Below are 26716 nucleotides of genomic sequence, written 5' to 3'. Positions count from 1 at the left end.
CTCATTACAGCAGAGCCAGCGAAGGAGATGTGGTTTTGGTGAAGAGGGGGGAAAAAAAGAAAAGCGAGAGGGAGGAGAAAGTGAGTGAAAGTTGCAGTTTAATGGCAGTAATGAGAGGCCTCCATGCCACCCCCTGACCACATCAAGGCCGCAGTAATGACAGAGCTTTCTGCCCGCCCGCCCGCATGTGTGCTGTGTGCTTACAAATGCTTTTTGTCTCCCTCCATCGGGCAACTGAGACTAGGCCTTTGAGCTCTTTTAATAACACGAGGATAAAAATGCAAAGTTTTCTTTCCTCCTAAAGACTTCCATCAGCTCCCCACCCAACACCCCCTGCCATCACCAAGCGGAAGTGGATCTCCGTCATTCAACTGGAATAACAAACGCACCCTAATCGCGGCCTGAATGCCCCAATCAGCCCTTCTCTGTCACAAATTTCAGTGGCCTTTCCCTCCCACCCTATGTTTATCTCAGACACCTCATCTGCGTGCGCACTTGATTCACGTGTTGGCCAATCACCCAAGGCTTCTCTTCAACGGCACAAAGTGCAATGAAAGCTGAGGTTGAGCAGCGCTGCTGTCATGTTTGGTTGCCCTTCCATCGTGGATAAAACCGGACGTTAGAAGGGAAAACAAACACGCCCCCCCACCGTGAGATCGAAGGGACATCAATGAAGACTGAAGCCGCACCCAGACCCACTCCTTGGCCATCCACTAACCAGCGCTGAATCCCATTGCGGTCAACTCTGTGTAACTCTGCACTGCCCTGAAAATCGAGGCATAGGTCTCCTGCTCTCTCCGTTGGACAGATGCACGGAGAAGCATCGTGACGCTCTGCATTACCCATTTTCGGAACGACGGAAGCGCCCTGGTATAGAGGAAGTGAGGTCGGGGCAGATGTCCGTTCACGACTCGCCACAGCAGATCCAGCGAAGGGCAGAACAGCTGGACCGGGAGTGTAAGTCGGGGGGGGGCGAGGAATGAAGCGACAAGAAGCTTTGAAAAAAACTGAGAATTATAATACAGTTAAAGTAAACGATGAAATTTGTGAGGTTTCGCAGAGTACGTCCAGTGTGTCGTACAGCAGAACCTATTTTTGCCCCACAAGAAAAAGAGACAGAAAGACTGCAAAAAAGAAAAAAAAAACACTTCCCCCCCCAAAAACCATAAAAAAAAAAAACTATGACAAATTATAACAAAAATATCTGGTTGCTGACCCAAAGAAAGAGGGAGTGAGAGAGATTGAAATTCAGGAAAAAACTATGTAAACTGGAGCTTTGTTTTTTTTTTTACATTAGTCTAGAAGAAAATAATGTAGAAATATGTGTAGAACGGGGAGGGGGAAAAGTCGGCTTTACGAGTCTTGCGTTTGATGCCAAATGAATCATCACAGGCAAGACTGGCAGGGACAGTGTGGCACGCTGACATTTCTGCTTGGTTCCGTTTCGTTATAAATGAAAGAACCATTAGAATGCTGTACAGCCCTGCATTGTTGTGACACCCTTTGTTATTACTGGATGCAGCAGTGTTATATTCACTGTTAATAGCAGCTTCATGCAGACAAAATACAGCAGTGACACACTGTAAAAACAAATTTCGAGCTCGCGCACAATGAAAAACATCGGAGGAAAATGAAAACAGATGAATTTCGCAAATCAAAGGTCCTAAGGCGGCCTTTGCAATTTGCAGAAATTCCCCAATAAACGCAGGCATGCGAAACGTCAGTTTTGCGGATGCCGCTTTTCTGCAGAAGTGACGGCAGCCCTACCGCGAACGGGACCCGTGTCAGAAGGGTGAGGGCCACAAGGTTACGGCGCTTGATCGAAACTGTATTCGGAGCCAATGAGCCGGAGGCGAACGAAACCGATCAGCGCTTAGGCGCAAAAAAAAAAAAAAGTCTAAGCAAAAACAGAAATCAAACACTCCGTGTTGTTTTTTTGCCTTTAATGAGGTGTCCTGTGTGGTTCAGAGTCGCAGATAAAGATCTACCACAAATTAGACCCAGATTTCCTTCGTTCGGTTTTGGTTTGCAAGCCGGAGAGCCATGAGTAAAAGTGCTGTAGGTGCCCCAGACCCTAGTCATTCATACTCTGGACACTGTTGTTCGCCCCCCTCCCTTTAATATTCATCTCCAGCTCATCAGCCCTTTCAATAAACACTGCCACTCGGACTACTGCCGCTGCGTTCTGAGCCACGGTGCATTTTCACAGACGCCGTAACACGATGTAAGTTAACTTCACTCTGAGAGTTTACACCCTTGTCACCCTGTGTGCGAGGAAATGGACTCCGGCTCTCATCCGGAGTACTTCATTCTCCCTGTTTATCCTCTGCTGAAGCCCGGCATTTTCTAATGTTTGTCTAGGAGCGGAGAAACACCCCTCGGTACGTTTTGCTATGTGCGCTTCTCAGAACTAGACAATAGTGCATTAGACAAATTAAAACAAACGGCAGCCACGTGCAGCAGTCGGACCAAAAACGACCGCTTTTAAAAATTTCCTCCTACATACTTTCATCGCCACATTTAATGTTACAAAAGGCCAGGTTACTTTACAGCAAATTGGAGAGAAGGAGATTGCAACTCCAGTATATGAACCTTGCAGGCATCCGTGGAAATAATGATGTACGGATGAGTGGCCCGGTGTAAGTAGTGTATCTAGCAGTGTAAGTCACCGTGGTGAATAAGGTGTGTGGGCTGGTAACACTACGTAGAGTTCATTGGAAGTCGCTTTGGAGAGAAGCGTCTGCTAAATAAATAAATGTAAATGTATGTAAGTGCAGGCTGGTTGGGAATGCCTACTCCCTCAGACCTTTGCACCTTTGTGCTAAAGCAGAGGGCAGAAGTGTGAGCCCGCCTGGCCACAGTGGCCCAGCCACGCTCCCATCCTAATCCCGTCATGTGTGCGTGTACAAGGCTCTGCATTCATGTGCGGTGCACACGTGCAGACGGGCACCAGGTGTGCGCTGGGGCCCAGGTGGCGAGCGTGTGGGAGTGACGGTGCCGCTCCCTGGCAGAGCGCTCACGCTGGGTCCCTCGCGAGGGCCCGGCCACTAGGGAGCCCCCGTTTTGGAGAGGAAAACAGATTGCAATAAAACACGGCAAATTAAAATAAATGGAGCCTGATTGGGTAAACAGTGGTGGTAATTTGAAAAGAGGATATTTCGGACTGGGAACGCTGAGCTGAGCTCGGCTCTCTGATGGCCGTGGCTTCAATCTTCTCTCCTTCAGAGAGCTCGATCTGCATGCCGGAACCAAAGCTCCAGCCACGCAAGCCTGTCGGGTACCGGCTCACCGCAGAAACGTCGCACTTCCTTTGCGTGACAAAGCATGGGCTATGTCCAGAAACGACTCGTCCGCCTCCGGCTCCACACGCAGTCAGGCTGCCACATCTGCCCAGTGCTCCTGGTAGGTAAACGTAACCGGAGGAGTATATCCTTCATTAGAATAAACCAACTGGACTACCAGATCCACAGGTCAGTTACCCTAAGCTCAGTTGGTTCGTGAACTTTCTTACCGTCAACGTGTCACTATCTTTAGAAGTACGTGCTTCTGAAACACGAGCGTGACGAAGACCAGGGGCAAGAGCGATACGACGCGGCCGGTGAGGCTGCGGGGACATGCGCCGTGGTGCCACGCTCCGCAGCGCCTCTGCGGTCCGAGCCAGAAAGCCACGGCAACAACAGAACGCCGATGGCCTGCCAACTAGGGCTGCCCTGGAAGCACCTTGGATACTGCCCAGGAGAGATACGCTGGGAGGCTCTGTTGCCATGGAACCAGTCCTGTCTACGGCCAATGAATGGAGAGAGACTGGGGGAGTGGTGACAATGCCATGGCAACCTTATGGCTGGTGTGGTGGTCAGCGGCACAGAGTACAGGTGAAAGGTAACACACCAGTAAACAAAGCTGCTACAGACCCCTTAATCATTGTGTGATTATGGCTCTTAGGCTAACCATTACAAAGTTACGTTAAGTCGCGTTTGTCAAACCAGCTGCGTAGACAAGTGTGGAGCATCCCGGCACCTCCCGCAGTAACAATCCCAGAATCCTCTGAAATATTCTAACTCTTCTTCACAATCACCTGACCGTAGGCCTCCTGTAGCTAAGAGAGCCTCTTTCCGGAAAGGCAAATTCACCACCTACAGCAGATGATGGTGATCCATTACAGCTGGAACAATGTTGAAGCTTAAGAAGCAAGCCTTACTCAAAAATGTCAACGCCACCGGTGGTAGGTCCCCGGGCTAGAAATCTCTCGAAAAAAACCACATTTAATGAGCCCGATTAAACATTCCTCGTTTTCTCTCACAGCAATGGGGGTGGATCGCCCCCACAAGACACACCCTACACTTCTCACACTACTTACATAGTATCCTACTTCACCAGCACATCCTTTAGGAATGCACACACACGAGCGACGTATGCACGCATACACACTGGGAACGTATACTGGCACGGATTAAGAATTCATACATTTACTCACACACTAACGCTCAAGCCAGCTCTCTTGGACGGTTACTGTAGTTATAAGTGTTTTTTTCCTTAAAGAAATTAAGAAAAACTTCAAAAAATTCAGCTGAATACAGACAGATGGCCAAATCAAAATAGCATAATACTATAAAAGAATAGTCCTTGAGCCTATTTGTGTTGACGCTCTGTAACTGCCAGTAGTGATGTAACCCTGCAATCCCAGAATTAACGCCTGCACAAAAGATTGCGGAGAAATACAGAGACAAAGCAGAGTGGCTTATGCCCAAAAGTGAAGGCCGTGGGCTGGGGGACCATGAGACAGCGAGGGAAGGGGTGCGGGGTGTGAGTACGGCGTCCTCAGCTCCGTCTCAGAGCGGCTCCGAGGAACACGCTAAAACCCGAGCAGAGGGCTGAGTGGGCGCGTGTGGTTAATACAGGGGATTCCGCAGCTTGCTTACGCACCGGGACGCTGGACATGTCACCTCTAATCGACGGCGGCAGCAGAGGCTATGCTGTACGTGGATGGCGGCTGATGCGCAAGCAAGGAGGCTCAAGAGTAACGATAACAGCACGGAAAAAAGCTACCTTCCTAGTTTCAGCCCAGTATGGTGACTCCGTTCAGAACGCAACAATGTATTATCACACATAGAGGACACTTTGCAGTAACAACGACAAAGCATCCGAAAACAGTAACAATAACCCTAACCGATATTTGTTGTTAATTTAGGTCACAGCAAGGCATAGACAGACACAGTACACTGAGACGTAGCAAATATGTCCACGTCCACAAAACAAGGGCAAAAGGTTACAGCGTTTCACCGGCTTCATCTCGGTCCGATTATTGCGGTCGCTGTTCTTGTTAATTGCCAAAAGTTTTGAAAGTTTTACACTTCTGAGAGCAATAACAATAACCATTGCTCATCCGTGAACCGAGACGTTCGATCCCGGCGCAAACCCCGACACAACCGCGTGCTTTTGGGAACAGAAAGCGGCCACATCCTGACAGAAGGCTGAGCGACGCTCCAGAACCGGGCCGGAAGGTGTCGGACAGCACCGAGACGCGTGGCCCGGTGGCCCGGCAGCACCCAGGCCGGAAAACCGACACGCTCGAGACACCCAAGACAAACACGGCTAGAAATTCTTTCAAAGCTCAAGAGCAAAAAAAATAACACCGTTATTTTACTGCGGGCACACGTTGTCAGGCTGTTCAACAACACTGTCCGTGCGGGTTCAAACGTATTAGAAAAGACGCGTGTCCCGAACTTTTATGCTTTGCTCGGGCGGAGTGAAGGACCGCTTTGCCCGAGCGTGCGGTCTCGGGCAGCTCGGACTCGTGACGGGCTCATTTATTTATTTATTAATTTGACTCCAGTTAATTAACAGCGTTTGCACAGACGCAGCACGCAAAGGGACACATTAGCACCTAGTTGGCGCCCAGTGACCCCTGGCTGGTGGCTCGGGTGGCTGGGGCATAGAGTGCATGCCGGTGAGGGACTGGAAGAGCCTGCGGACACAACAAAAGAGAGGAGCAGACACGGACAGCTCAGCACGAATGCGCCGAGATATAGGAACGGACACGCAAAACAAACGCGTGCACGCACACGTACATGAAAACAAGTGCGCACTAAAACGCAAACGTGAACATTTAATTGCAAAAGCGAAGGAAAACCTTCTTCCGGATAATGATTTCACTGTGTACATATGATTAGTATAAGTCATTAAAACTATATGACAATTTGTCTGATCATCATGGGGAAGCGCTCTATTAGCGATTCCTTAATTCGCAGCAGTCAAACAGGTTTTTCTCAGCCTTATTTCATTGGTTTCTCTAACCTTGCTCAGTGCGCTGTGTCACTCTGGTGAGAAGAGCGCTGCATAAAAATAAAATTAACTGAACTGAATTGATTTTCTGCCCAGGGACAAAAAAAAAAAAAGGGCACCCCCATAATGTACTTGTATCTGCATTCATTGTAGTCTATAATTCTCTACTTGTCTGCACATTGATCCCTATTTTGAAATGACGATAATAATAATAATGATAAAAATAAAATAATGATATTATTAAATATAATAACATACAACAACACTAAGAATAGTATAAGTATTATTATATAACTTCAATGATCAAATGGTGACATAGAAAATGTAAAACTTCAGTTTTATTTCCTAATACAGAAAAATTGATAATGAAATGTGGATGATGCCTGTGTTTTTTCCTCCTTGTTTTATGAAGACAGACACAGCAGGGGTCTTAAAGAAAACTGCGTGTGTGTGTGTGTGTGTGTGTGTGTGTGCGCGCGCGTGCGTGTGTCACTCAGGGGGTGTGGGGGGGTCATCGAAAGCGAGAATAATAAAAAAAGGATAAAAAGGAGAAAAAGAGGATCAGAAGGAGGGAGGCTGGCGCTGGCAGAAACAGCATGGTGATTTCAAATGCTGGCACCTTCCTAGCTAACAGGGCTATGGCACCGGGTGCCAAAAGCAGCTAACCAGCAACACCGAAAGATTCCTCTTGCCTTCTCCCCTTTGTTCAACTCAACATTTCACAATCGAACGTTTTGTTTAAGAGGCTTGCCGCATATCCCGTCACGTTAAAAACCTGAGGTCCCCAACAATGGCGATACTGTTGCCTTTTTCTCACGAAATGAAAGCCGGTCTTCCCCGAGCAGACGGCGCGCAGGGACGCGGACGGTGGCGCGAGGGCGCGAGTCGGCCTCGCGTTCTACGGCGGGTCGGTTCGCCCGTGGCCGGAGAGGACGGGGCTGCCCCAAATGAAAGAGCAGCAGGCCCCGTCTCGCGCCGCACACACAAGGCCGCCTGCCCTCCTCTCGGAAGGCACTCCACCCCTCCTGTGTGGGTATATGCTTTTGGGGACAGGCGGATTTCACGCCTGGTTCCAGCACAAAAGGCAGAAAGAATGCGGGCGCTGAGAGGAGAGTGTAATAGAAAAGACAGCACGACCCTCTCTGGTTTTCCTCAGTCTCTCTCGGGATCCCCCTCGGGTTCACTTCAGCCACGACAAGCTACGCTGTTCCTCCCTTTGTGAACTTCCAAATGTGCATCTTTCCTTTCGTTTTGTATGCTGCCAGTGAGGATTAAATGAAAGCTAAAGAATTGGGCTATAATAGAATTTGTTGACTGACGTGTTTGCATTGTGTGTGTGTGTGTGTGTGTGTGTGTGTGTTTGCGATTGATCGTTAAAAACTTTAAACACCAACGTATTGGTTAGTGCAAGCTTTGAATTAATTTAACGAAACTGAGTTTTGCCTTCAAGTAATTAATTCTGTAATTCTCCTGACAAAGCAAGAATTATTTTTTTTTAAAAATTATTTTTTTAAAAAAAAAAAAATCAAAACGTTTCATTAGAAAAATGCACTTTCTGTATCTCCGAGTGGAAAAAATAACTGAAGAAATACACAGCGCCCCGCATCTTTTTTTTTTAGAGTCAAGGGACTTATAATTAATTGCAGAAGATCGGCCGCAATCTCCGCGCGCAGAGCAGCGCGTGTTACTCCGGTGTTCAGTACCCAAGTGCGGAGCGCAGGCGGAGGAGGCAGAGGCCAAAGCCGAGCGGGAGGGAGGAAGGGAGGGAGGGACCGCAGCTCAGCGCGACCGCTTGCAGCCCGCGTTTCTGTCCGACTACGCAGCCTCCAGCGGAGGGGTCTGCGATGCAGCTCTTCCTTATTCTCTGCATTCAACTGCAAAGGGAAAAAGCAGGAAAAGTGTTTTTTCTGAGCCCCCACAAAGAGAGCCTTTTGTGGCGCAATCCACGTCTGCCAAGGCAAATGTGTCAATGATAGAGACCCGACAATGAACCAGCCGGTAAACTCCAACACGACGACAACCTCTCATTACTGTCTTAGAAATTTTCTTTGGCATTAATGCTGTTTTTCATCCTGGTGCCGTTCCTTTTTTCTCCGCGAAGGCCGCTTTCCAGCACGCCGGTCTTTCCGAGTCACTTTGCGTCACAGAACTGCGCTTCAGGAACTTGGAGCGTTCCCCTGTATTTTCCATATGGTCCTCCCACTATCCCCCCGAAACCGTTTTGTGTGTTACGGTAAGTAAAGCGGTTCATTGTTCTCTTTCTCTGCTTCCTGCTCCTACACTTTCTTCATCTGCATTCCCGTCACCTGTCACAACCTCGGTATTCACCTTGTCCACACGCCTGGGGCCCGGCAGGTCGTTCTCCTTGACGGAAGGGAGTGCAGACTTAACAGATGGAGGTCCTGATCTGTGACAACACCATGCTGAACGGTTAAACATTTTGCTTTCAGCCATAAGCCTGGTCACACAACACAGCCAATGAGGTAAACCAAACCAAGGTAGTGGTTTTCTTTTTTTCTTTCAATGATATTATTTCTTATTATTAATTTAATACCGGTTTCCTTCAATTAGTACTCATAAGAAAAAGTATTCCCCCTTTGACCATGCAACTTCATTACAGCCAAAAAGACATTATTAATTATAAAGTAAATCTCAACGGCAGACAGTAACAATGAGCATCCCAGAGTGCCTGTCGCTGTTCTCACTGTCGTGTCACTCATTCACTCCAAATAAAATGCTGCCATAAATTGGAACAAAGAACATTAGACCCCATTCAACCATTTATTCTTGTTCCGTGTGTCACATGCCAACATTTCGGTCCAGATGTGTGCGTGCAACACGCAGGAACAAACGTGTTTTTATTGTGACATAAATTAAGTTGACGTGCCGTACGTGGCGTTGGTGTGCGCGCGGCTTTTCAGCAACGCTTTGTGTCATAAATGGAGAGGATGCTCGTTCGCTGCTTTTTGGCTTTTCTCTCGCCACCGCCGCTGCCGATTCTGCTGCTCCTGCCCTCAGCCTGGATGAGCATCTCCTCGTTTATCCAACTCCCGCCACATGGCACGGAACGCGGGGTCGCCCTCGAGTCACTCCACCGCAAACTTGGAGCCCGCGATCCGCGCTCCACATCTGACAGTGCTGATCCTCCACACAGCCAGCTGATTGAGAACATATTCAGACACATCTTTTTACAATAACGGCAATAATATGAGTTGCTAAAGAAGCCTGTTTCCAAACATGATTCAGTGCTGGAGCAGCAGAGGTTCTTCAGGCAGACAAATGCGAAACACACTAAAGAAAAAAAATGCACATTCGCCCACCGCGCGTCCGAAGATCAAAACATTGAGAGAGCTCCAGTAAACTCCATGGAAAGGGAGTACTTGCGCATACTTGTACTTGATACTCGTAAATCTGTGACTGGGAACCTGTTTATGTGTGATTGCATCAGTCGCGTTTCCGAGTGTTTGTTTCTATCGACGTTTCTCAGTGTGTTTCTATCGAGGTAAATGTGTGTGCGTGTGTGTGTGTGTGTGTGTGTGTGTGTGTGTGTGTGTGTGTGTCTAGCTGAAGAGCAGTACATGAAACCAACCGCAGTGCAGCCTTTGCACAAGAACTCCAAAATGTGTGTTTGTTACTCAGATGGCAAAAAAGGAGAGGAACCTTCCAGTGACTCTCTGGTGTCAAAGCAGCCAGCAAACAGTAACAGTGATACAGCCCCCCCCCTGGGCCCCACTAGGTCCTCGCACCCCCCACCCACCAAGCCCCACTGGCTCACAGCGTCACTCCGACAACTGTAATACAATTACAGAACGGGCAATCAATAGCTTCCAACAGCCAGACAGCCGCACTTCAGCGCTAAGAATAAAAGTGCCATGTACGACCGCGGGGTCGTTCACTGAGACCCCCCGCCCCAAAATCCCATCCCCAGCACTCCTCCACGTTTGACCACCCGCCCGCACACGCAAATGAGCGATAACTCGGAATGATCGCCGACTCTTCCGTCTTTTCGGGCTCCATCAAGGTCGCTGAAGTCCACCGACTATGTGTATTTTAAAAACAAACAAAAGAATGAAGAGGAAGAGAACAGCGAGGGGTTTCGCGCCTCTTGTCTACATCCGGCTAGAGAAGGAGATGCGCGAATCGGTTATAGCGCACGCTGAGGGCCCTGAAGAGGAGGAACAAACACCGGCAAGACTTTGCCCGTAGCCGGGGCTTCGTGCCTCTCTGAGGAGCAGACCGGGCACCGTCTTCTAACCCGTGCCAACCTGAGTATCTCCAACACAGCCCTCAACTTCCTGCGTAACCTCTCCAACTCAGACAAAAGGAATCAACTGGCCATCGTGACCAGGATGTTTAGAATAACAATGGAATCCTTACACAAACACAAAGAGACGAGACTAGATGAAACAAAAGTTGCTGCGGTGTCTTTTTTCAAGAAGATCTGTCTGCCTTGACTGAGCTCACAGAAAGCACACACACACCACACACGGCAGTAGCACGACACGTAGGCGAGGGAAGAGGGCTGGCACAGGGCAGCACGAGGCCGGAGACACAAATACGGTAAGCAGATAAAAGAAGTAGGCTTCCTCGGTTTGGAGACGCAGCACCGTACCGCAGTGCACAGCGCACACTCCTGACTATGGTATAGTAACACTATTACCGTGGCACACGCCACTCCACTGCGCTTCACCGTCGCCCAAATTGTGCTTCTCGCTCTCTTGCTGTTTTCCTTACGGCACAATCGTAACGACAATCCAGGACCAGACTTGCTGAGATTTTTAAAATTGAAAGCCACGAGAAAAAAAAAAAAAAAAATTGCAGAAAACTGATCGGAACACCTGGCAATTGTTTTGTGCAATTCCACAAATTCTGAGAACTTATACATTTACTAAAACACGCTTCGTCAAAGCAGTGGCGCATATTAACTGTTACATTATGCAGCATAAATAAATACAGCAATAACAACAATAATGTGTTTTTGTTTATAATAAAATTAAAGCATGCAATAATGAATTAAAAGCATTACTAAACACATTAGCAAAAATTATTATTAATATTATTTTAATAGTAATAATAATAACAATAATAAAAATAATAACAATAATATTTAGAGTGACAGAAGTGCTGATGTTTCTGCCTCTAGAGAAACCTGTAGTTTCACTTCTACAAGTGTACCATGTATTAAAAATGGAAATGGAACAAATAGCTCAACTTGAAACCGAAATCAAATAATCCAGCACTATGACATATGTCAAATTTTAAAAGAATATGTAATCACTATGAACGGAAATAACGGAATGGAAATAATGACACGAATGAAAATCCTCAACAGAATTAACAGGCACTGAAATTGCATGATATTACTGTTTTTTTTTCTTTTATCCGGAATGAATTTAACGGTCACGCGTTCCATTTTTTCTACCTTTGATTTAATCTGGAAGATATTCACGAATAATTATTTTACTCAATTAATTACTCTAATTCATCCTACACTATTTATATGTTCTGACAAACAACAATGCAATACGTCTACTTTGAACACACGAGCCACACTCTCGTACATGATCCAAAGGCCGGTCCTAGAAGAATGGAAATAAAGCCCATGTGAGCAGACTGAGTGAACTCTCAGGACGCGAAGCCGGGCAGCGCTCAGCGCATGGCTTCTTTCAGCTCGACTCTGCTCAGCCCGGCTCTGCTTGGCTGGGCGTAGAGCTGAAGTCGGGTCGCAGGCGGGAAAATGTGGAGCTGGTGTCCGGCCAACTGTCAGCGCACAACAAGTCACCGTGGCGACGCACATCACCGCAGGCAGAGGCACGACCCCAGAAGTGCTTACCACACAGCTATACGCGGAACTGAGAACTACATATTGACTTAAAACTGCGACTATCTGGCAACGTAAAACCAGGGGTGACGGCCTGTTTTGATATTCAAACGCAGCGAAAAACCGTTCGGGGGAGCTCTAGCTTCTTTTCTTCCGATTTTCCGTGCACCAGACAGAAGCACGAAGGCCAAAAACAAAATTTAATGACCACCTCACTTTTCCAGGCTCAAAGTGGAGAAGCCAACCTAAGGCATGACGCGGGGACAGAACTTGCACTCACCTGGCGTGTGGACAAAGTAGGCTAGGTAGAGGTCCAGCTCCTTGACGGAGACGCCGATGTGGTGCGGCTGCACGCAGAGGCCATGGTTGGAGCACTGAGGTGACTTGACCAGCCGCTCGCCGTCTGTGCTCTCCAGCGGGCTACCTTTGAACAGGATGACCATGACCAGGTCCAGGCGCCACACCTTGTCGGCCTGCCGCAGGCAGTCGATACGCCGGATCTTGCCCTTCTGGTCAGGATTGGAGAGCACGCAGCACGGGGGCTTCTTCCCTGTGACGGTTAGCACGAAGTCCTCGCGGAACTCGGGCCGGATGTCCTTGCGCAGTTTGGCCAGCAGTCGGGATGCCCACTTCTGCTTGACCTCAGGCTTCTCACCCAGTAGCTCGTCCTTGACTGCGCGCTCTTCATCCTTGGTCATGCGTTTCTCATGCTTCTTGAAGTACTTGCGCTTGCGGGCCTGCAGGTTGAACCAGGTGTATGCAAAAGCGCGCACATGTGGAAGCAGGGCCTCAATGAAGGGGTGGAATTCATCCTGCGCGACAGGGAAAGAGAGGAGACAATCTCAGGCTGCTTCGGATTTCTACTTTCATGCTAGATTAGCACCGAGGCAGCAAAGGAAAAGCGGAGGAGAGGACAATGGGAATATCACATTCATTTAAACAAAAATCAGAGGAATAATTTTAAGAAATTCTAAAATACCAAAGACTAAATTGTCATATTTTCACATATCGAATTTAAAAGGTTACTTTCAATGAAAAATCAACTGTATTAATTTATATGGTGCAAAAACAAGCAAGGCACATTTCCGCTGAAGAAAATCAACGGCAGCCTGAAATTAATCGCTGAAAATTAAAGTCATTTTCAAATCCAACACTTCCACTGATTTCTGGGGGAAAACAAAAAAAAAAAAAAAACTCAATACTTCAAAACACAATAACTATAAAATATGAGCAAAGGAAAATTAACGGATGTAGCAGATTTCAATCACATCAAGCAGGCGTACGGTTTTCCCCATGTCGAGATTCTCTGAGATTTACCACGGTACAACGGCTACTGAGTGCCCGGCAATAACGCGCGAACCTTCTGACAGCACCAAGCTGCCAGAGCGAGCGCCACAATCCGGCCCATGCTGGCCAGATCGGCCACAGCGAAAACCACGACAAATAAAACATGCTCCGACATTATCTGCTTTTCTCTGTGCATCTCCGCAGCTTAATCCACCTGTACTCCTATTTTTTAAAACCAAAAAAAAACAAAAAAACAAAAAAGAGATGCAGACAGATAGCTTGGTAGTTACCATTTTGCTCTTTCATCATAAATTCGGCACGTCGATCGTGAAAAAGTATCCCGCTCCAGATATTTGCTGCGTCTTTCCCGCTTAAGAGAAACCCGAAAAGGAAAGTAGCACCGAACAGAAAAGTGTATTAACAGATATAGAAAAGGCAAAAGGATGGAAAAAGAACTGCAGAAAGAAAAAACAAGTTAAAAACAAAAGTGCAACCAAAAAAAAAAAAAAACTTCACTAACGGGGAGGGGGAAGATTACGGCACGACACCAGCTAAAGATCGCTGGTGGCGGTAAAGGGGGGGAGGAATTTTAAAAAAGAGAAAAGAAAAACGAAAAAGCAAAAAAAAAAAAATGTCAAAGCGCCAGTGAGAAAGTGACTCGGAAAAATAGAGGGGAAAAAAAAAAGAGATAAATCGAATCACCAAAAATAAACACGCTTCTTTCGCTCTTTCCAAAATAACAAAAAAAAAAAAAGAAAATTAAAAAAAAAATAAAAAGCTAAATAAAGACGGGAAAAAAAAAAAAAAAAACCCTTGGCAAAGCAGTAAGTGGTACTGGTGCTCGCTGGGAACTGTGGGCCCTGCGTAAGGCTCAAAGAGAGAGAGGGACAGAAAGACGCATGGTGGGTGAGGAGAATTTGAGAAAAAAAAAAAAAAGGGAAAAAAAAACGAGAGAACCGATTCAATGTTGGACAAGCGCGTACGACCGCTGGCAAACTAGAGTGCTGCTTCTTTTTCCCCCTTTCCTCTCCAACTCTCTCTCTTTCTCTCTCTCTCCCTCGTCCTCTTCACGATCTTTCCCTAACCATTGCCCGAGCCTTTGCCAACACGAGGAGGGCCCACCTATTTGGCAACAAGATGCCTATAGCCCAGCCAATGCGTTAGCTTCAGGAGCTGAAAGGGAGGGAAAAGAGAGGGGGAGGGGCTGGCAGCAGAGAGAGTAAGTGAGTGAGTGAGTGAGTGAGTAAGTGAGTGAGTGAGTGAGAGTGTGTGCGGGGAGAGAGCGAGCGAGCAAGCGAGCGTGTGTGTTCGCGTGTGCTTCGGTCAGACGTCACATACGTCCCGTCAAAACCTGACGAGTTCCTGTCTTCACGCAGGTGAAGGCCAGAGGATATGGATTAATCACACACAACACCTCTTTGCCGCCATATCAAACATGGCCGCCATCGCTGCATTTAAGCAGAACACACACACGCGCGCACGCGCGCACGCACGCACGCACACACGCACATGCACACACACACACACACACACGCGCGCACGCACGCACACACACTCTGTATCTCTCATTCCACCCCCTCCTCCTCTCTACTCTCTGTGCTGGCGCTACACTGCCTTGGCACGGAGTGGCTTGAGAAAACACAGCCCCAAAATCCCACTAGACCCTCCAACCAGCAGCTGCTCCCGGATTTACCACACGAACAAAGAAGAGGAAACAAATACCCCCCAATAAACACGTCAATATATCACCTGCCGTTTTAAAAAAACGCACAAACATCTGCACTAGTTCGAACTCGAGTAAGCGCGAGAAACGGGAGACGTATTTTACGCGTGCGGCCGAACCCATTGAAAACAGCGGCCAATCAAATGCGTTGCAGAACGTTCCAATTATATCTTTACATATAAACATTCAGCGTTCTTCTACAGCGTGCGTGCTGTGCGACTCACCTGCTGTCCGAAAAGGAATCGCCATAAAGAGAACGCTCCTCGGCCCAGCTCTGTCCAGCCTCCGCGCATCCCTTTCCTGCACTTTCTGTAATCGGCAATAAACACCCTACTACATGGCGCTTCCCGAATCAACTCACGTGTATTTATTTCTTTCAAACACGGCCTGCGGTCAACTAAGCGGGCTACCCGGCAGGGTATCTCGGTGTCAAATGCAGCCAATTTGTGGTAAAGTGAAGGAGACTGAGGAGGCAAAGAATTGATGGATGACCCGCTGGAGAAACTCAACCACACTCAGTTCAGTAAAGCGTAAACGGAGATGTGCAAAGCAGATACAGATTTACGCTCGCAAACCGCTTCCGCACCTACGCTAACAACGCAGTCCGGTGTCGCGGCCACCCGAGTACCCTCCGCTCGGAACTTACAACAGCGTCTACTTTCATTTAACGGAACCCGGACTTGCCCCGTGCCTGAAAATACTACAAAGTCCGGCGCTCGACACGTTCATGGACGTCGCTGCTCACTTCCACTCTTGTGCGGCCCACCGGTGTTCCACCGACACATTTCTCTATCCGTAACACAAGAGCAAAATTCTACAGCTATCTGAACAGTTCTAGAATCCTTTTCAAATGTTGCTGCTGTTTGATTGTGCACATTTTGCATCGTACCAAATAAATACGTGATCAAGCTTTGAGGTGCCAACGAACAAAAGTAGTCTAGGTCGACACACGCGTACGCCAACACATCACCGAAGAATAAGAGAGCGTGCAATGCGGGCGGTAAAAGGAAAAACAAAGAGGATGCAGGGAAAAAAGGGCACGGCCGCCACTGGCTGACATTTTGTGGATTCTGCGGTTAAGGCGCTGCCACCGTTCAAGCTACTAGACACAACGGGAGGGCTCTCAACAGCAGACGGGAAACCAGATCCGTACCAGAGATCCAGCATGTCCTGCTGTACGCAAGTGCTACGTCAAGAAAGGACATTTGCATTTAATATTGGTCAACCTGAAGCGAACAGCTGCCAAAACCTAATTTTTCCAGTTCTCAATATTCTCATAATTATGGTAATCTCATAAACCGTAAACCCACATTTCATTTTATTTAGAATACTTTAAATTGAGTTAAATATTTCCACATTCCTCTTTCCCCCACTTTCTCAAATATTGCATGCAAAGTCCAAGGCAGGTTTAATTTATTTTTCCATTCTTTCTGCGAAAACTAGGCCTATAAAGTTTTTTTCAAAGCTCTAAATTTTTCTAACACTTTTCACCCTCTGCAAGACACCACTTTTTAACAGCTGCAGAGTTTCGAGCAATTCATGCGCTATACCGCAGACTTCTTCGGAATAAAGAAGAAACACACAGCGGCAATGGTTCTGCTGATTTCAGGCTGTTTCTCAGAGCAATGCTTGGACTGGTAGTAGGAGTTCCGTATATGCGTACATCTACGCATAGAAATTGTTCATTTTCGGGTACAGATGATGGTGTATTCACTTTACATCTGCTGGATGGCGAGGTGATCGATATGTGAGCTCTGGATTGTCTGAAGTGCATGAGGGCTCGAACAGCCCGCTCGTGACCTTACTCACAATGGGCTTTTGGTCCAAAACCACCTCCTTGCTTTTATTTAAAAGTGCCAAGTCTTCTTTAGGGAGCGCTGGTGAGCCTCGTCCAGGCAGCAGCGAGCCGCACTCCCCTTGTCTGCTTTTATTTCGATCAGGAGGAAAACACTGGGCAAGGGAGAGAGCAAAGGAAGAGAAAGCCCTCGTCTGAGGGCAGATCTGCCTGGCCGCCACCGCCTCCTCCTGTGACTGTTTATAAAACAACTGCCAAAAAAAAGGAAAAATGATAGACCAGAATTGAAAAAAAGTCCGACTGTCCCTTTTGAGTCGAATGTAGCGCAGCCGCAAGCCTCACGCGTTTTTTAAAGTATTTGGCTGACCAAAAAACGCAAGCAGACAATTTACCTTGGAATTAAGAAGCGAGAGTTCAAAAAAGCCTTTAAACTCAAAAAATAATTGTGATAATTCTCACGCGTAATTTCAGATGATTTATATCACATTAAAATTATATCATGAACTTGCTATTAAAAAAAAAAAAAACCTGTCGTTTTCTGGAGAAACGGCTATCGGAATGTTTATTGATTAATTAATTAACTTATTTATTTGTGTTTAAAATCTTCCTCTGCAAAATTTGGCCGATAATGGAAAAATATCACACCGCATTTTCACAAGCAAGTTTATGCTCTAGCGCAGTTGGGAGCGTAGATTTGGCCGAAACAGAAGCATATCTCCGAATCAAAGACTGGACTTCACAACGGCAACACAACCACAACAGGTGCACAGACAAAGTGTGCCGTTAATGAAAGGGCGTCCCGCAGAGCAATGATACCTGTTCATTAACATTTTATTCACGGCCTCACTGAAGAATCAGGGATAACCCACGCCAAGGAAGCAAAATGTGTGTGCGGCGCAACAAAAACATCGCTGAGCAACGCCAAGGTTTCCCATGGTTGCAAAATTGAATGCAGATGAACTGTGAGAGGAAAACAACAAGGTGCTGTGAGGACAAGCCAACGGCTGACTCTTCCACTATATGGCCCGAGACCAGTGCGATCAAATGGAATGTGTCGCGGCCACATTTGTGCCACTTTCTCCTCACTGCACCGAGAAACCATAACACGCAGCAGCTAGGAAGGAAGCACGAAGGAACCCGAACCAGCTGAGATTAAATTGCACCCAGCTACTCATTTAATCAAGTTTAGGATGAAGAAAAAATGAGCACCCTCGGGATCCCTCGGATGGGCTTAATTCAAAAATAAATTCCAATATTAATATGGTATGATTACCTATGATTCTCAGTGAAGTTTCTGTGCAATAAACTGAGTGCAATATTTTCTCAAAATTTACGGACAGTTTTCCAGGACGGGTTCCTTAGCGTTCGTCATATTCTTAAAAGAGTTTAGATAAGGCAAAGAAACTCTGTACACAGAACATATTTTCACTAAGCAGGGGAACCTGACTTCCATGGAAAAATTTGCAAAAACAACCCAATTTAAGATTTTTTTTTTTTTTAAAAGTTAAAAAAAAACACAATGAAATACTGGATTAATTTAATCTCGGTTCTTGGCAAAAATTTATTCTTGGTATTTTAAATTAAATATTGTATTTATTCTAATATTTCTTTATCAGTGAAGATTTCAATGCAGCCCTAAATCTATAAACAGCAACAGCAGTTTATTCAGGCTACGATGTTACAAAGCCTGCCATTGCGGCTACACAAAGCATGACTTTGGCCATATCAGTTACGACTCTGGCCACCGCGCATTTTTTCCTGCGGTATTCACTCATATTAATGTCAAAAAAGGATACGACTGCCAAAGTGACAAAGGTAATGAATGGACTTGGTAGTCTGGACTTTAAATAATGCAGTAAAAGTTTTTTTTTCCTCTCCGCCGTATCGACGTGCAAGCAAAATTCAGTAAAAGCAACATTTACACGAATACAACCAGGGGCAGCTCCATAAACCTGCAAGTGCGTTTCAACATAAATACATTTTGAACAACATATCAACATAACATATACCATAACGTAAGAAGAATAGCATATTGAATGTTTAAACCTTGCCATCTCAGATTTTATGGACAACTGTCGATAAGTTGTCTAATACGAAGCCTCAGCGTGGCACAGGACAGAGTTTAGCGGGTGTAAGTTGGCATGTGAAAGAATGTCTGGCGCGATTCGGGAGCCCATGGCAACCGGGTCCTCTCGCTGCCCATGTCTTCGACGGAGCCAGTGCGTGGGGTCAGAGAACACAGCGTCTGGCCTTCAGCCTACCCTGCACTGAAGGCTGCCCATAGTTCTTCTCCAACACAAGGCCCATCACACTCATTGTTAGCGAGCGAGCCTTGTGAGGGACATGCATTTTATGTGCCTTTCTCTCTTTCACGAGCCAATTTTACCTGGCTTCCATTTCAAACTTTCAAAGAACAAGCACTTTAAAATCTTTCCGAGACAATGCATTGATCACGTTAGTTTATTAGTACTACAATTACTGCGCGGAATGCACAAATATCATGATCACCCTTTAAAAACTGAAAAACTTAGAAAAAAAAAACCCCTTTTCATTTTAAATAAAGGCTGTCAGATTACTGTTACCCCAAATGATACACTCTCCACGCGGAAAAGAGAGAAAAGACACACACACATAATATTGTCAAATTAAAGGCTTGCTGTTACAAAAGGTTTGAAGAGCATTTGTTCAATTATTCAAAGTCTGTCCACCAGTTCTCTGCCGGCAGGGAAAAAAAAAAAAAAAAAACACAACTTGACAGTGAAGAGTCCAGCAATAAAACAAAACCCACGTTTCAAAAGAATAACTGAACTTGAAAATGTCCAAATATTTTTTAAAAGGTTGAAAAAAAAATTAAAAATTCACTTTGAACCGTTTAAAAAAATCTACGCCTAGCTCAATAAATTACGTGTTTCTGGTGTGGAGAAAGAAGGTTTTTTTTTCGAAGCAACACAATTGGAAGGGGACGCGTTTTACTGGGTTACTTCGGTACCCGGTAATCGGTACCCGGTAATCGGTACCCGGGACACAAACACAGCGCAAAGGTGACAATTCAGTCAACAACTCGGCGAACTTAAAACGTTCAAGAGGGACAAGGCCTGCCATTTTCTGCTTCTTTCTGCCGAAACGGTTCCACAAATGAGCTTAAACCGGCCATGGTTCAGTTGTCCACACCGCTCATTTTATAGGAGTTTCTCGAAAAATCGAGCCCCGTTTTCTAAAGTTCGCCTGGACGTACCAAAAAAAAATGCACTAATGGGCGTGAATCTTTAAGAAAACGACAACAGAAATGTACCACAATACGTACAACCTGGTGCTGAGTATTTATAATTTTTTTTTTTTTTCAAATTTTACCATTTTTCATCGTTTTTTCGGTTAGTCCTAACAGGTGATTGGGCAAAATAAAATGGACGACTGCTTTGAAAAGCCTTATGAAAAGCAGAGGAGTGAAAAAAAAAGGTCTGTTTCCACTCTCCTCCATTCGCACTCCTTCTAGTTCTACTCATCTTTCTCCCCTCACAGCTGCAAAACATTAACATCACTATATTACATCGAATACATTCATAATAAAACAATTATTTCAATGTAAATGATAACTGCGTACAATTTCTGTAAATACCACAGATACCAAAGTTAGATTATTTCCAACGAAGTTGTAACAATAATTTATTATATTTATATTTTCGAAGGTTACTTTACCTGTAAAAAAAAACAGAAAAGAAGCATTTTCGTTTACTAGAAATTTCCAGAAAATTCCTAAGACAAATGTCGTATCCGAAGGACTAAACACACCTCCCTGTTTTTTTTTTTTTTTTTGCTTTAATTGAATGCCTGTTGTTGTTAGCAGAATAAATACAGTTGATTTCAGTTCTTCCTTCTGATGAACAGAGAACAGAATACAGATTCACCGCTGGCGTTTTTACGAATTAAAGAATTTTTGGACTAATTTGCGCAGATGAAAGATTATTGGAGTGCACAGAAATTCGCAACTACTGCTCGGTCCACCTGCTTGGTGACACTGCTGCTTTCCTGCAGGTTTCTGTGTTTCCCAGCTGTTTGTAGAACAGCTCTTCGAAATCCGTCACACATTATTTTTCCCGTAAAGGGAACGTGACAAAGAATATTGTAAATTAGTAATATCATTTTATAGAACTTTCTATTAAGGTGAACGTTGTGGTTTTGTTCTATACTTTTCTAAATATATATTTAGGTTAAAGATTAGATTTGGATAGGATAAAGAACGGCTCACTTATTTCGGTTTAATATTTTTAAGGTGATATATATAATTATAAATAAAATATATAGTGTAGCTTTTAATTCTCTCTCTGCTTAGTTATTGCACTTATAGTTTTTATCTTTTAATTAAATACTAACTGTACGATTAATTAATCTTTGTATTGTTGGCAAAAAATGTTACACCTTGTTATATTATTTTATAAAGGCGACTACTGTGTGTATTTGACCAGTTCGGATAACGTGCGATGCAGCGAAAAGAAGTGACTTTGAATCACGTCCAGACTTATTTCTCTTCAGCTGAAGAAGACGTTACATTCAGCTTTATTCGAATTTGAATTTAAATGAATATATTCAAGATGTAAAATTCACTGCGCGTTTTACAACAATAATATGAGTAAATAATAAATGACAGAAGGTTTAAGGCCAAGGATTTGGTTAGTGGTGTGAAACCCTTGATCGAGGTGTTCATTGAATTGCTCTTATTAAAATAAGTAGCCATACAATGAATCAAATAGTCCTGGATAAAAAGAGTAACTAAAGAAGAAATTAATCAGAATATTTTGTATTACATATAACTGCTTATTAAAGACAGATTTCACATATGTGTTACTAGAGACTGGAATTTATTTGTGTATGAAGTTTTGTGAAGCTGTGCAATACTTAGTTATTTGTTCGAACGCCCCAAATTTCGGGCAGGTTGAATTGTGATTTTAAAGGAACTGCAAGAGGTCCTTTCCTGCTGGTGCTGTTCAGACCAGCCTTTTAATAAATTATGGTTGGAGGGGCTGTAGCAAAACACTAACTGAGGTCATTTATATTATCAGTCTGAAAATATACACCCAAGTGTTACTGCTGCCTCTGCTTTAACAGAAAAGCAGCAATCTGAATTTAACCTTTGTGTCTTTTTTGTTGCTGAGGCAAAATATCAGAGATGCTTAAAACAGTCTTCTGAGGTAGAGAAAAGATGTTTACATTAAAACAAGTGATTAAACGTTCAGTCAGGGTCTCAAGAAGGCCCGGGCGGACCAAAACAAGCCCATGGACTGTCGCTGAGGAAAAAGCTCCTGGACACACACCTTAAAGCACGAATCTCAATGTATGAATCCTATAAAGAGGTTTCTTAACATGGTGCTCAAAAAGGGTAATGTCATTTAACTGTCAGCAGAAAAATCTACAAGTTAATGCGTAGCACAAATTCATTTTCGGTAATGTTTAGGTAGTCATTAATCCAATAAAGGACCAAAATGCATAGTAACAGTAACAGTTATATTAACAGTAATGCACTAGTAAGTGTCCTCAGTGGAGATATACCAAAATATTTGGGGTCACATTATGTGCCCCTCTTATGACTTTCATTTTATGGGAGGTGAAAAAATGTGTCAGACTGCATGTGGCTGTACTATTGCCAAGGTGTGTGTTGTTTTCTAAGGAGGGTTATGCACAAAGTAAACACCCTCTTAGGCATATCCCCAGCAAGGTCCAAACGAACCTCCACAACTGACTCCAGACAATGCATTGACTCAGCTACAGCAATTATTCTATAACGTGGTCTATGACAAGTTTTTGACACATTAATGATTAATAATATTATTGGCTGACAAACTAAGCTGACGAAGAGTTCGGCTATAAATTAAAGGTCTATTTCAAAAGTCAAGTAAAGAACAGTCCGGTAGCTGTTCGCAAGTGAGGAGGAGCCTGGGACACTGACTTCCCGCTTCGACAGAAAACTCAACTGCTCGTCGAAACGGCGGTGAAAGGAGCGCGTGGGACCGGGGCGAAAATAATCAAAAGGTTCATTTCAAAGTCTCTGAGCAGTTGTGACGACGCTGTCCAATCGCTGCGTCTGATGGGAGCGGCGAACCCGAGAACGTATTGCAGCCTCGCGCGCGCGCGCGCAAACGTGAGCGCCACGTCTCTCGCCTCGCCGCTCGCGCGGTGGCTGAGAACGCCTGGGGCGCGTGAGCAGCTGCCCGCGCTTCGTTCCTCCGCTGGTGGCGCGAGGAGGAGATTCGGTGGCTAATACACGCTTCCACGATGACGATGACACTGACCGCAACTGTACATCGCTAACGAAAGGCTTTTAACGGCCCGCGCGCGGCACTTTCGTCGCGGCTTTACAAAAATTCAGATTCGTAGCACATTTCGTTTCTAGAAACCGCGAACTGTGCACAAACCCGGCAAGTGCTGAAGACATTCTTTCTTCGCTGAAAGGGAACCAGAAAGTTACTTAACCGCCTGACAAACATACACGGTGGTCTACATGATCATAATGCGGCCTCGAGAACATTATGAATTATTAATAATTATATGCTACAGCTGTCATAACTGCAACGGATTGTAGCGAATGCCAGGAAAACACGGTTATACACACACAGGCGGGCACAGCAGCCGTGTTGCTGTTGGCCGGTGTCGGCGAGCGGGAGACGGGCACACAGCGGTCGGTGGAGCCGCTGCCCTCAGTCAGGGCCCCGCTCGAGTCTGAGCGCCGTGTCCAGCCGCAGTTTCGCGACCCTCGCTCGCTCACTGGCATCACTCGTCTTCCTTTCCCTGCTCTCATTTAATCACTATCAGCTCTTTCACAGTGAGACAGTTTACTCTCCGTCACTAACAGTGTTCTCCCACCTTACAAATGTAGGCCTAACGCTTTCCTCACATATCGGTCCCAGCAAGGAAGTCAGAATTACCAGCATTTTTAAATGGTAAAAGTCTTTATGCATTCCTAAGCCCCAAACGGATCCCATCACAGTCATTTACACTTACTCCTTTAGCTGATACCTTTCTCTTAACTAAGGGACTTACCATGAATACTTGGTGGTATTTAGCAGACACCTTCACGCACGCTATGTCAAAAACTAGAGTCATCAATTCACTTGATACACAGGTCTTTGGACTGTGGGAGGAAACCAGAGCACTCAGACAAAATGCAAGTGAACGCGGGGAGAGCGCACAAACACCTCACGGACTGAGCAGCGATCGAACCCGTGTCCTCTCGCACGGCTCGGGCACTTAAACAACAGCACTTCTCACTGCACCACACAATTACTTCAATAATTATCATCAGTCTTCATAACAGGTCAAAACGACGCAGGTTCCCTTCATTATTTACTCTGCAATACTGTTCGTCTGTCCAACCCTATTGTGTAGCTGTTCCCGAGCCACTATATACTATACGTGTAAACGTTTACAAACAAAACATACACACGTGTGATAGCTGTTCGGTGTTTAGGCATTAATTCAACCTTTAATGGAAAAAACCAAATTCACACTAACTGAACAAGCTGACGTGCTGCAGCACCCGGGCTATGCGATGCACCGTGGGTTTGAGTCCTGCACAGTGTGTGGGGTTTGTGTTTTCTCTCTGTGTTTGCGTGGGTTTCCTACCAAAGACTTGTGTTTCATTTAGTGACCGTAGTGTCTCTGTGTGTGTGTGTGTGCGCGCGCTACATTACTCTGCGGTGCAGATGGGTGAATATCTGTAGGGAGTCCGGTGTAGTGTGTCTAGAATAGCAAGACACCTTGGATAAAAGCTTGTGAAACGAAAATGTGGTCCTTGTAATTGAGACAAAATGCTTAAGTCGAAGTGGGGATAGTAAGAAAACTTGTAAAGTCCAATTCTGGTAACTCAATTACGCACATCTCAGGGTATGACTGTGTGTATATTTATTTGAATCAGAACGCTGAATTCGGCTCCCGTATCAAAGGTGTGGGAAATTTAGTAGGAATGTAAGAAAGGGAGCCAGACTAACCCTGTGCCCCTTCACTAGGTGAGCGCGTCTTATGTTGAAAGAGCCGAATTACCCGGCGAATCCAGGCTACGCCGCTGATGATGCGTCCAAGTGCACGACGAAATGCGTTATTTAAACTGAAATGAAGAACGAGCACTTTTGTTAACGGAATGAAACCAGTAAAACGTGAATCTTACGTTTGACAAATTTAAAGACCATGCTCAAAAAGACAAGGTATCGAAACTCAAAAGTGCAAAAAGAAAAAATGTAAACAGTAAACAAAAAGTAAATTGTGGGAACAGCAAAGGCTGAGCGCATGGCCTTCCAGTTGAAATCACTGGTTAAAGAGAGCTGTGCAGTAGTTGAAATTATTCCTGAGAAACAGAAACCTTTACCGGCAGCAAATCTGTTAAAGGGTGCTATTAGCAAGTTACACATATAAAATGTTCTGAGAAATTAACTAAAATAAACTCCAGGCAACAGACTACGGCTCACGAATTAGCCACTAGTACTGAGAATAGTTTAACATACAGAAGCTTCACATTTTGAATATTGTTGTTATTACTAGAGTGTATTAATTATCAGTGCATTACTTGTTTACTTTTAAAAAATATTTTGCAAAAACAGTGTCATATCTATTTATACTGTATATTAGATAAATATTTTTAAAAATGATCTTGCAAAAGCAGTCAATGTAATTCATACTGCTGCATTATACAGTAATTAAACAATAATTATAATGTAAAACTATGAGCCCGGCCTGAGAGTGAGATGCCAGTGATTCAGAGAGTGCCGAGTTTGTATTCTACCCAGATGTGAGATCTTCAAACGCGCACGCATACACACAAACAAACACGCTGGACGGCCAGACATTTAAACATATAACACGCTTGTTAACAAAACAGAAAAGAAATAAATGTAGACTGTTTGTGTTAAAGGCAACTCTCTTAGTGAGAATCTCAGGTACCACAGTATCCTCCCAGCTGCTGACTGTCACTTGTATTTGTTTTGCTTTGAAGGACCTCGAGTGGAGGCTTAAGTGTGGCATAGCCTGATAGCCTGATAACCCCGACGCTCGCGCACGAGTCATCGGCACATTTCCACACTCACGTACCTATGTAGCTATTGATCTTTTCATCTGCGGGATTGTCAGTCCTGGCACAGTCTACACCCTTACATTTATTCATCTAGCTTGCACTTTTCTGCAAAGCGACTTACAATTATTTAGCCATTTATAGAGCCAGGACATTTTTTTTTTTTCCCCCCCAGGGGACTACATTGCTCAAGGGTACTACAGCTGGAGGTGAGATTCAAACCTGTGACTTTGGGGTCCAAAGGCAGCAGCTCCAACCACTACGGCGCTACCAGCTGCCCTACATGCCTATGTTATACAGGTACATGCCAGCTCACCTTAAAATGATACCAGGGGCAAGTCAGAGTGGGTACAAGACAGATTGGGCTGGCATATGGCTCCACCAGAGTAAATTTTTTGAGTGATTTTCCACACGGAGGGGAAAGCAGCGCTAGAGGAGGAGATACACTCGGGCACCCGCTGGCTCCACTATTACACCTGACTGCAAGTAGGTGCGGCATAAGTGTCGCAAATGTCTTTTTTAAACAATATAGTTACGCTTCGAACCACCGAGGTTAGAAAAAATGGAGCGGAGCAAAAAAGAAGAAATTAAATTATTCTATTGTAAGCACGAGTACGTTACAGCGGGCGAAAAACCATAAGCGATTGGCGGTAGCCGCTCGGAGCCTCATGTAAACAGTGCCAGAGTGCGCTGCGGAACAATTAGCAGAAATCAGATTTTGTAGCCCACGGTGCTCCACGCTGAACTGATGAAACG

The 26716-nt window shown here is 45.2% G+C and overlaps 1 protein-coding gene across 13 annotated transcripts in view; it reads right to left on the bottom strand.

The window, feature by feature from the left end:
• The window catches only part of nfixb (nuclear factor I/Xb), a 99270-nt gene that overhangs the window by 55406 nt on the left and 17148 nt on the right, over window positions 1–26716 (bottom strand). For 12 of the 13 annotated variants that reach the window (XM_029250053.1, XM_029250059.1, XM_029250058.1 and 9 more), the window contains exon 2: window positions 12384–12915. In XM_029250053.1, the coding sequence (XP_029105886.1) occupies window positions 12384–12915 (532 nt within the window). Of the gene's footprint in view, window positions 1–12383; window positions 12916–13680; window positions 14446–26716 lie in introns of those variants that run through there. The other variant, XM_029250054.1, reaches the window with a different exon arrangement.

This window comes from Scleropages formosus, chromosome 3, assembly GCF_900964775.1.
Source record: "Scleropages formosus chromosome 3, fSclFor1.1, whole genome shotgun sequence".
Taxonomy (NCBI): domain Eukaryota; kingdom Metazoa; phylum Chordata; class Actinopteri; order Osteoglossiformes; family Osteoglossidae; genus Scleropages; species Scleropages formosus.
The sequence above is the reverse complement of the archived record's forward strand: the minus strand, read 5'-3'. Positions and strand labels throughout refer to the sequence as shown.